At 36.2% G+C, this 11,599-nt stretch overlaps 1 protein-coding gene across 5 annotated transcripts in view; it reads right to left on the bottom strand.

The window, feature by feature from the left end:
* Window positions 1-395: 395 nt before the first annotated feature.
* LOC139115834 (glycine receptor subunit alpha-4-like) overlaps window positions 396-11,599 on the bottom strand; it is a 16,345-nt gene continuing 5,141 nt past the window's right edge. For 2 of the 5 annotated variants that reach the window (XM_070678214.1, XM_070678215.1), the window contains 7 exons: window positions 8,451-8,518; window positions 6,565-6,788; window positions 5,939-6,021; window positions 4,621-4,767; window positions 2,698-2,927; window positions 2,373-2,513; window positions 396-1,854 (listed from right to left, as the gene is read on the bottom strand). In XM_070678214.1, the coding sequence (XP_070534315.1) occupies window positions 1,537-1,854; window positions 2,373-2,513; window positions 2,698-2,927; window positions 4,621-4,767; window positions 5,939-6,021; window positions 6,565-6,788; window positions 8,451-8,518 (1,211 nt within the window). In that variant the 3' untranslated portion in view covers window positions 396-1,536. The other 3 variants (XM_070678218.1, XM_070678217.1, XM_070678216.1) reach the window with 2 other exon arrangements.

Here is an 11,599-nt window from a genome sequence, read left to right as displayed (position 1 = left end):
GGCACATCTGAATTTCGATAACGAAATTGAGTTTGTACGACACTAAAAATAACTATAGAAGAACAATGTTTATAACCAGGACAGACTTGCGCAGCGTGCGGCCTTGCCAAACACGATCACAACTTTCAAATTGACAATTAAACGTCGCAAAAAAAAGTCGCAGTGAAAAATATTTTAGTGCCCGTATGATAGTAGAATTGGTACTTTCTGTTAAAGCTCTACGATATAATTGATTGATGAATTTCGTTAAATGCAACAGCTGGAACACTACTAGGTGTGTGAAACATTTCATCCTCCCAATCTTGGTACAAATATATAAAAAATTATGAAAAATTGCCTTCATATTTATAATTCTTTCTTATTCAGGATTTTTGAAGCTTCATCAAAAATCAATATTTAATTACTTTCAATCAATATTTAATTACTTTGTCTCAGGAAATATGACCTGAATTGTATTGACAATATTATATACTTGAGGAGATAAGAAATCAAGGGTTTGCACAAGACCAAGAGTGTTTCAAGTTGCCTTCTTATAGTCACTTCTCAATGCTGATGTATTCAAAGGAACTGAAATTAAAGTGCCACACCAAAACTAATGCTACAAATACAGCTCAATGCTATACGTCCATAACGTCTTTACAAATTCAATGCAGGTATAAATCTATTTCTGATGAAACTAAAAATTCCCTAGCACAAAGTTTGATATGTGTCTCTTAATTGCTTATTTATAATAATATCAAGTAAGGATTTCTTTCAAAATTTGCAAGGCCTTGATTGGTCACGATCGAGACCAAGCCTACATTGACAGGAATATTCTGGACATTAGAGGTAAGTTTTAATATGCCACACATATGCGGTACGGATTACTGTTGGGTCATGCCTTCAACAGAGTTCTATTATAAGTTTAACCCAAAATTTCATGTCACCATAGCATCTTTTCTAATTTATAACACACAAACGTCGCATTTATCCAAAATCCTAAAAACAAATCGAACAAATATAATAAACACTTTCACAACCGATATTCGATAAATAGTATTTTCCCTGCAGTAAGCATTTATAAAATATATGATTGGTATCATGGTGTCATCATCAAGCATAAAGCGCTTACATTTTTTGTCAGGAAAGCTTTTTCTATCGAAAATTAAGACATATCTCGCCGATTATAAGTAAATCCTGTCACAGATATCATGACTACTAGGTTATGCCCCTAGTAAACAGAGTTTTTCACAAAAGTCATCAACTGATTATTTGGGTTTTCCTAACTAAACTCAATTTTTCAATAATTAAAAATTAGCAAACAAATCACTTGATACAATGAACAGATGGTGGATACATTAATTTCACAGTAATATCAAGGTGGGTACTTTTTTATCATTAAGCTAATATCCTACAAATATTTTGTTTATTTGATTAATCAATCGTACAATTGTTTATTTATTTTCAATGAAATTATAATAATGATAATCATCATAATCATCATATTAACTACATTACATGGTACCACATGCACTATGTACCAAACAGAAAATAGACTCAAAAATGTCCTGTAAAGTAAAAGACACTCCAATATGTCACAATAAATACTAAAAAGACCGTAATAAAAGCTAGCCTAGCGATTCTATCAATTTTCTGACTGAAAAGGCATAGGTCGTATTTAGAGTTATTTGTTCTTATGCTAGTATCCAGTGTGTTTCCACAATATTCTTCATCCGATTTTATTGTTTCGGACGATGGGTGAATTGTCGATGCAACTCCACCGCCTTGTCTTCTTATGCAACCATTTGTATGAATCACTGCTAGCTCTGTCGCTTTGTTCATTGCACCACCATCGAAACTTCCACTCTCAGAACCCTAGGGGAATGAAGGAAAATTAAATGATTTCAGGTTCAGTAATTTGACGAGTGTCCATTGGCATCGTAAATAAATGAGTTTTTGGAGTTCCGTACAATTTATTCGTTTTAATTAGGAATTATCGTCTCGTAAAGACATATTTAGGATGCTCATGTACAAAGTGAGTGTTGGTGGTAACAAATCCATATTTACGTCAGGTATGAGGTGGTAACAAGTCTCATTTGTCAATAAATACGACTAGGAAAGTTTTTTGGCATTTAAAAACATGAATTGATTATATATTTTATTAAATCATTAACATAAGCATGACGGATGAATACTTGCGGATCGACACCATAGACGACAGGAGTCTGTTTTGAAAACACCGATCAAATGGATTTAATATATACCAATGCTGTCGGAGAAGATAAAATTATCCAATGGTGAAACAATCAAAACTGTCACGACATGCAAAATAAAACAGTCCTCCTACATCCTGGGTTTTTATATCAATGTTTTGAGTGAAGCGAATACTATACCTGTTCGGTTTGCTGGTTTCGTTGATGTGATGAGTCATTACGTTTGCGATCTCCTTCTAAATAAACGTAATATATGACAGCGAATTCCACAAGCATCAAAAATGATAACGTCTCACAGAAAGCGAACCAGTAATCAATACACTGAACAATAAAAATGAATGAAAAGGGTAAGACGTTAATATCAGACACTTGATTAAATCTTGCATGTAATCATTTGCCATAGAGTGCGAATATTTATTATTGTTTCTCAATATTGAACCAAAGTAAATATACGTCAACTTCAATGTTATAAATTGATGGCCGTATAATATGTAAATTAGATTACCATGGCATACTCCACTTTTGGCATTTCTGACTTCACCATTTCGCTCTTCGTTACCAGAGTAAGAATACACGTGATTCCAAGGGTGACCCTTGCTGGCGAGGAAGTCGGCGGGATCCAGAGAGCTAGCCAGGCGATGATTACAAAGGTACCAGTTGGTATATAAGCGTTGAGAAAATAATAAGACAGCTGTCGCTTCAGACGAAATTTCACCATCACATAGCTGAAGTTTCCTAAAAAAAAATCAAGTGCCAATAAGTCTTAGATAATATATTGAAACTTAGCACAAGTAGGGAAAATTTTGTCGAACTCCCAAATCAGCATATTCAATAAAATGCCCTCCTGTCTAGTAGATGAGATGGTGAGTATATATCATTGAAGTTCAATGGTTTCTATTGCTTCTTCGTTGGTCAGTGGATGTTAAAGAGGCACTCCCACTTGGTAACATTTTTAAAACACATTTTTTTAATGCCAACAGTCGATATTTGACATGGCGACTGCGCGCAGATCGCGAGATATCGACAAAAACATGTCCTCAAAAAAGTTAAAGTTTGAATTCCGGTGGCCCACCTGAATTCAGCTTCCGAACATAGAACGTTCGGCACTGGGGCCATTGTCAACTAAGCTATGGAGTACGAGTCTACGCTTACGCTGCTGTACGCCACAGCAGTACCACTCGCGTCGGTAAGCGGTCATGTCCCATGGGAGAAAGCCGAGTCCTACTGACTCGGCAAAAAAAACCCCGAAAAACAAAGTTTGCTGATTCCACCAGAATTCGCATAGGTGACTAGCACAGATAGGTGCGGTTGATACATAGTATGCATAGTGGCCGCCGCGTGGTATGCGCGCATACCACACGCGGCGGCCGCTATGTATCGAACCACGCGTAACTGTGTGGCAGACGACAAACGTAGTCATCAGAGGCAACTAATATTTTACACGTAAAAACTGATATCTATGTGGTATTGTTTAAAAATTTAATACAACTGATTGAGAATAATGAAAACTACAAAAAATAAGGAGAAGTTTTGAAAAAGAATTACCAGAGGTAAAGGCATTCAATTTGATAATGATGTATATAAAGTCATCGCAGTAAGAGGTAAATTAATTGCGTCGCTCGAACGTTTTTGGACTCCTTAGAATATCGTAAATCAACACAACAACACACTTTCGGTGAATTTCGGGTCATAACCAGAAACGATCGTATAACTTCGTGATGTGAAAATACGCTCGGGAAATGACATGTTTTTTTTCGATATATCGCGATCCGCGCGGAGTCGCCAAGTCAAATATCGACCGTTGGCATTAAAAAAGTGTGTTTTAAAAATGTTACCCAGTGGGAGTGCCTCTTTAATATTTTGAATTTAATCACAAGTATTGCTTATCATCAATAATGAAGAGATTCAGAGTTTGACTAGTAAAACACAATGCTCTAAATGTACTTGCATTTGAATGCAACTTATGGCATTATCTTCCCTTCATAGCTATGTCAAGGTAACAGAATACTTGACTTTTACAAATGCATGGTAATAGAATATTGCCACTTTGAGTTTTGTGATTAAAAAGCATGTGAGTCCAAGGGCATGATACTTTAAGTAAAGCTTATTGATCAAAATGAGCATCATCGCCATGATTTTCGTAATTGTTACGATATGAAACTGAAATGTCACGACAAACTGCTGCGTCAGTTTTTGCCTCCTTAACTGCATGCTCAGCAATGCGCCATGCCAAAATAGCTGAATCCATAAAGGATCATGCTGGATTCCGAGTTGGATTCTATCAATATGCTTTGGAATCTTCGGGGAATCCGTTATGTATTCTAGTGCCGGATGCCCTGTGCTGGATGATAATAAATACTCTCATGGGTTCTACTGTGTATTGTAAGAATTCATCAAAATGGATACAGCTATAGCTCTCTCAACTCACCAACTTCTAGGAATTCATCAAAACCTGTATCCACGTGGATATTCTCTAAGTAAAACTGCGACAGTTCTAACGAAGGGTCAAGAATGATAGCATCAGTGATGTCGCTCCCGACAAGTTCTAATTGGCAGTCTTTAACATCGTGTGCATCTATCGAGAATTAAAAACAAAAAAAATCAAAGTTCTGATGAGTATTAATCTTTCTTAGCAAAACATTGCCTGGAAATGGCCTGATTATTTTAAGATTTGCACAATGTCACTTACTTGAAAAATATTTAAATAATTCAGTATCTTTTCAATTATACAGCAAACTCGTACTTCACCAAGTCATGAGTTCTTTTTCTTAGCAATTAAATGATCGCTTCAAGGACTAATATTCATAAAGACAAGGCAATAATCTTCGACCCTACTTGAAAGTGCATTATGTTACTGCGATGGTATAAGAGGAGAATATTTTTATTGAACTTGGGTCATATTAGGTCATGCCGACTTAGTATCTAGCTTATCTGTGAAAATAATATCCTTTAGACCTTCATTAATTTTGAGTGAGTCGATAAAGGCATATAAACGACATCATTTCTTTCATCCATATTCCGTGTGCCGGCGTTATTGTGATTGACATGATCTTTTGATAACTTGTTTTACAAAATATGTTCCGACCGACGTCCCTTTCTGGCGAACCAAATATCTACTTGCCCGATTTAGAGTGTACATGCCTACCAACCTCGCCATTCTACCAATGTGCTTTCTTATCCACAAACTAGACGTGCCAAAGATTATGGCTAAATATCCGTTACAATAGGCGACCTCAGTATCTTTTCGAGAATTATTCTAAATCTATAATGTTTACTGACATAAACACGTCACTCAGACTAGCGTTTCCTACACCCTGAAACAGTCATACCGTAAGAATTTTATGATTATCAGCAAACAGCGCCATCTATATTGTAGTTTAAGAAATGTATGCACATTTGATCCAGGTACTCTTTCACCGTTACCGATGGACCAACATTCAGCATGTGATACCAAAGCCTAAGACATCAACTCTTTGTTTCAGGCTGCCTCATGAAAAAAGGGTAGAGTCACTGGAATCACATATATTTCTCAGTATTTTCTTAAAGCTTTATTTCGAGGGTTGTCTATCTATAAAAAATAGTAACATTTGAGTAGTGTTGTCAAATTCTTGGCAATGTGAAAGAATATAAAATGAAATGGTCTTATTGGCTCGTCTAATGGTGGAAGGATTAAGAAAATGAAGTCAGATAGCAAAGCTTTGTTATTGATTCAATAGTCTCTGTGAATGACAATCAATGATACTTACACGACATTATATTTAAGGCACAGTCCTGATAGTCGAACGGAAACATTCGTAAGTCCATGTTACACGTTGCCCTGACAGTAATTCTTTTGGAGCAAAGAAAGACACTGATTTGAGACCTCTATTCGTATGTATCGAAAAGGACAAATACTTCAAGAGTAGCAATTACAATAAATTGAATTATGTCCGGTAGAACATATTCAGAAAATAATCGTAGATTGCTAATTTTACTGGGCTTATTCCATTTGATGTTTACATTGTATTTGCGTAAGTAATTTGCCGACCTTTTAAGGTAGAGATGATGATATAGATTCTGGTTTACATAATATATATATATATATATTATATATATATATATATATTATATATATATATATATATATATATATATATATATACATATAATATTATATATATATATATATATATATATATATATATATATATATATATATATATATATATATATATATATATATATATATATATATATAACAATTACTTTTGGTGCTAATTACTCTAATATAGGTAAGAGAATGAAGCATTTTCTTATTAGAGAATTACAAATACGAATATAGAAACATATAATAAGTATATAATGTTAATATCAAAATATTCCCACGCCTTACTTTATCGAGTAATAAACGAACCCAGCTGAATCGATGTACATCAATTCGTTCGGTTTTGGTGATTTGTGGAAGGTCTCCTGCTCGCAGGAATTCGAGATGAACAAATCAGGAACCCAAACATTGTTTCTAATGATTGACCCGTCCAGTACTGCGCGTTCGGTCGAGTTGTGCTTTAGCCTAAGATCTTGCCAGTGCTCCCTCAGAAACATGGATGTCGTAAAACTCTAGGTAAGTAAGTAAATGATACAACATCTTAAATAGGTATGGAAAATGTCTACGTATAGTACACTTTCGAAAATAAAAATTAGTCCTTTTTACACAAGCCCACCCTATGAACAACAGTTGCAGAGGAAAGAAGCATTTATGTTATTGTGGTAATTTTATCAGTACTGTACCTTTCAATCATAGCAGCAATGACTACATACAATATCGAAACTTACAAACGTTTTATCATTTGTCGTGTAATCTTAATGTTGTCCATTTTAAGTAAATGTCAGATTATCACAAGGATGAATCAAATAGATTATAGAACTTTGAAAAAGTATTCGCCTAAGGTTAGCAACGTTGCTATACAGTAATTTGGTAGCAAAAATCAGTTTGGAAAGGAGGTAAAGGCTTTGGGACATGGAGATTGGAGGTGCTAAGAGCGATATTGGGGATGCCTGCAGGAAGCATAGACACAAGGTAAACAGAAAACAACAGAAATGAAAATGATCATAAGAGGAAAGAAAGTATGCTCCACCCGTATCGGCATCCCGAAAAGTGCAAGTAACCTTCTACACAAAAGCATAACAATACTACGTTGAACGAAGTGCAAATATTTTAAAGAAGAGGGGAAATTTTTGGAGCGACATATTTGCAGAAACGCAAATGTTTACATTTAATCAGAGTCAATAAGAACAATATATTTGACAGAAACACAAAGGATAAAATTATAGAATAGAAAGAATAGATATTTGTGTGATATAACATATTTGTATATTTATATATATTATTATTGAAAAACAATTATTAAATAATCTTTAAAAGACGATACATATTCTGTAAGGTTTACGGTGAAAAAGAAAGAAAAATTCACCAAATTATAAATCACATATAAATTGCCATGATAAGTTTATTTTCTCTGTTAATGGTGAATTATGCCGACGATTAGTTTTGTAACTATGCTGGACACACAAAAGAAACGATGAAATCATTAACAATCTGTGATATTTCTGTCAAGCCAAATAATAATGTTGCTTAGCCTGTAACATATATTGGTTCAGGTTGTCGGTTAGCCTATAAATGGAACATAAGTAAAAACGCCTCTCTATATTACAAGAAATGAACTATAACCACTGGGTGACAGTTGCTTTCTGTGGACTCAATGACGTGATCGTAAACAATTTTCATTGTAGGCGTTTATATTTTAAGTTTGACTTGCGTTCAGATATGACCCGTAGAATATATACCATTATCTAGGAGGAAAACAAATCACTAGCTAAAACGAATCCATTAAAGTTTTTGCAAGAAAAGAAGAGCCCTCGCGGATAGATACTTAAATTCTCTTTAATTTGTAGCTGTTCACTTTCTTGCTTGGATTGTAATCTTTGTGTAAGTTGTGCATTGTGATCCCGGTGATATAGTCAATCATTTTGTTGTTGTAAAGGTAGAGAAGAGATGAACTGACAACTTTATTAGCTAAATATGTAAAAGTTTCTTATTAACGGATATGATAAAATATATTGAGAGTAATCTGTGTCTCGTTTGTGGCTACTAAGCTTGTATGAGAAAATTCAGGCAATTTCGTTCGTTTTCCATTTATGGCAAACACGCGTCACTGATCTGTAAATAAATTTGACATGATATATCGTAGGTATAGATAACAACACAGCATAAACTCTTACCATGCCTGCTTCAGATATTTCACGAATAGTCAATAAATACATGCCAAGTTTAACTTTGACCGGCGGACCTGTGTTAAGGAAAAACATACTTGCAATTATTAAATTTCTCCATTCACCGTATTATTAGACCTACTTAGGGATTTATTTCATATGTTTTAATAACTCATTTAATTAATTGGTTTGTTTGTCTATTTCTGAAGAATTCATGCAGTTTAAAGGGCCTATGACATGACCAACCTATCTTCATTGCATAAGCGGCCTTAAGTATAAATAATACGTGAAATAAATTCGTTATTGCTGAAAACCGTATCGTTAACCATAAAATAAGCACTGTTAAACCCAATCACGGCAATCCCCCCTAAAACCGGAAGTGCTCGTTGGGCGATCTCGCAAATACGGAAATGACGCAACCGAAGGTGCGCAGTATCGCGAAGCCTAACCCAGATACGTAGAAGTCCGTAGAATTTGGAAGACTACCATGTATAACAATATTACCCATGCAAAACCGCTATATTGCGTTAGGGTGCTCGAAGTTCCCAGTGATGCTGTTTTGTTACTTAAGTTTCCAAAGACCCCGGATTATTTAAAATTTGATCGAAAAGTGCAGCCAGAATATCTACACCACGTACCGTATAGGCAGATTGGTGTTGTGCATGCAGTGATCACGTGTCCGCTTCCTTCGAATCTGTGCCAGATCTGGGATCGGGGGGGGGGATAATTCCCATAGATGGCTATACGAGGAGGGTCCGCGCGAAAGTGGTCTTTTTTTGCACTGTTTGGTATCAGAAAGGGTATACTTTTCACGAGGTGTTGGTATGAGAAAGGGTCCGGTTTTAAACACAAACTGACATTTGTTAAAAATCATGCTGTCAACACTGATAACCCATGTATCTACATCCCAGATCTACCATCAAAATTTCCGATCTGTCTGTTGGACTGTTGGTACCCCTGGTACCCTAGATCATTATATTGTATGGTATCAGAAAGGGTAGGTTTTTGCTCAAAACTTGTATCACAACAGTTTGGGTTTCCATGTTCGAGAGGAGCCCCCCCCCCCCACCCCTTAGTCATGGAGTTACCCCCCCCCCCGGTCTGGGATTCAACTGGGATTCAAAGTGCAACACACTAGTTCACTGAGGCCGAATGCCGTGCTCAGTAAGCTTATATTTGTTCAATCTGCTGTTTTAGTGGATACCCCGGGACAAAGAAGAAAATCGACAGCTAATGAAAAATTGTCAAGTGTGTGAGCCGTTTTTATTCGGCTAGTCCGACTGTTACGATGCGCGCATGTCTCCAGTCGATAGTTGCGATACTACATATTATGTAAGGGCCAAAACATCCTCCATAGAGGGAACTACCGGTACTACCTTATCATAAACTAATTTTTTTAAATAAATAAAAGGAACCATGCGTGGGAGAGAGAGTCATCTGACTGTAATGTCGTCCAATCCCACTGAACAAGAATCCCCTCCAATGTCTATAGTATACGGCCATTTCCCATTGATCATTATGACAAGGCGTGCCCGTATGTCCCTACGACTTGCATCTCCGCCATCTTTTCTGCGTTTTCCTCAGCATAGTTTTGTTTTGTTTTGTTTTGTTTTGTTTTGTTTTTTTGTTTTGTTTGTTTGTTTGTTTGTTTGTTTTTTTGTTTGTTTTGTTTTGTTTTTTTTTTTTTCGAGAGAGAGAGAGAGAGAGAGAGAGAGAGCAAGGAAGTGCAGTCTCACGCCTCGAGTGCACCATATTTGTTTTACGTAGGGTAGAGTAACATAAACCGTCAGTGCACGGACACTATAACATTTGCTTAGTCTTCATTAACGTTGAAAAAATCTCATTGAGTTTCCACTAATTTAGTCTCGCCTTAGGTTGTAGATATTGATTCAAGCAAGAACGTAAATTAAATGTGCAAAAGCCCAGAAGATAATCCAAATAAACGTACAGTTGCACATGATTTCATATGCATTTCTTATTCCTGAAACAGTCTAGGGACAGACTGTTCAAAATCACCGCTCAAGCAAATCATATAGTGACTGTACTGCATGGCCAGCCTTGTTTATCTCTTTACACATTCACGCAATTTGTTTATCCTGATAGCACGTGATTAAGTTTTGACAGGCATCAAATACCAATGGGCAATTAAAAATGAGACGAAACGAGGCCCTCATCCATGTGCATTTATATCAGGCATATCTTTGTTTAAACTGATGGCACGTGTTATGTCTTGACACCCATCAAAAGGAAGGGCCAATCAAAAACAAATACTTCAGAGGCAGCAAAGTCTGTGATAACCTGATAACACATGAAACATTTCTTCGCCCAAGGTCATCTAGCCAGAAACAGACAATTGTATGTGTACTTGCATGGGGCTATCATAGCACACTGGTTGAAGCGCAAACTGTTCACTTTGAGAATAACTTACAACAGCGTTATCGTACACATTTTATTTGGCTTTATTTATGAGAGCGACTGTTTTGATTGCAGATATTTTTATTAATAAAAATATAACAAACTTTATTCCCCAGCCACTGGATATAGTGACAACCATATTTGCATATGAATAGAATAAGAAAAAGTCGACACTGGTCTGAGCTCAAGTTGTTGAAGCAAAAACAGAGGGTGTAGCGCTGATCAATATAATTTCACTGCCCGTACGGTCGCTTTCGGCTCCTATCGATGCCCGTCAGAAAATTAGCCTACTAATCACTGTAAACAGACAACTACTCTTTATAAAAACCTACAAATTACTAGTCCCAGTCTCTAAAATGTTGATTTTCGAATAAGCAGTAATGTTGATCGTGTGATTGTACACTCCGGATGTACACTGCTCTGCCACGTCTGTCCGTCACTCACGAAACTAACCCCTCTTTATGATTTACTTGAACTAGTCGATATCTCAATACCAAAGACCACTGCTAGTTATGGAAACCAACAAAATAACGGCCAAAGATTCCACAAATATTTATTTTCGGACCAGTGGCAACGCGGAGACAAATCTATCTTGTCCGCCATCCTTCATTGTCGTGTGTCACGCCACTGTGTTTCAATGCTTTGGGCTAACGTACGGGCGTTGCATTGTACTGTTAGTGTCGTATGATCTCTACACGCATGCTTTAGTGAAAAGGACGTGATTGAGGAAAATACTTTCGCCG

The sequence above is a fragment of the Ptychodera flava genome, chromosome 17 (genome assembly GCF_041260155.1).
Source record: "Ptychodera flava strain L36383 chromosome 17, AS_Pfla_20210202, whole genome shotgun sequence".
In the NCBI taxonomy this organism is placed as follows: Eukaryota; Metazoa; Hemichordata; class Enteropneusta; family Ptychoderidae; genus Ptychodera; species Ptychodera flava.
The sequence above is the reverse complement of the archived record's forward strand: the minus strand, read 5'-3'. Positions and strand labels throughout refer to the sequence as shown.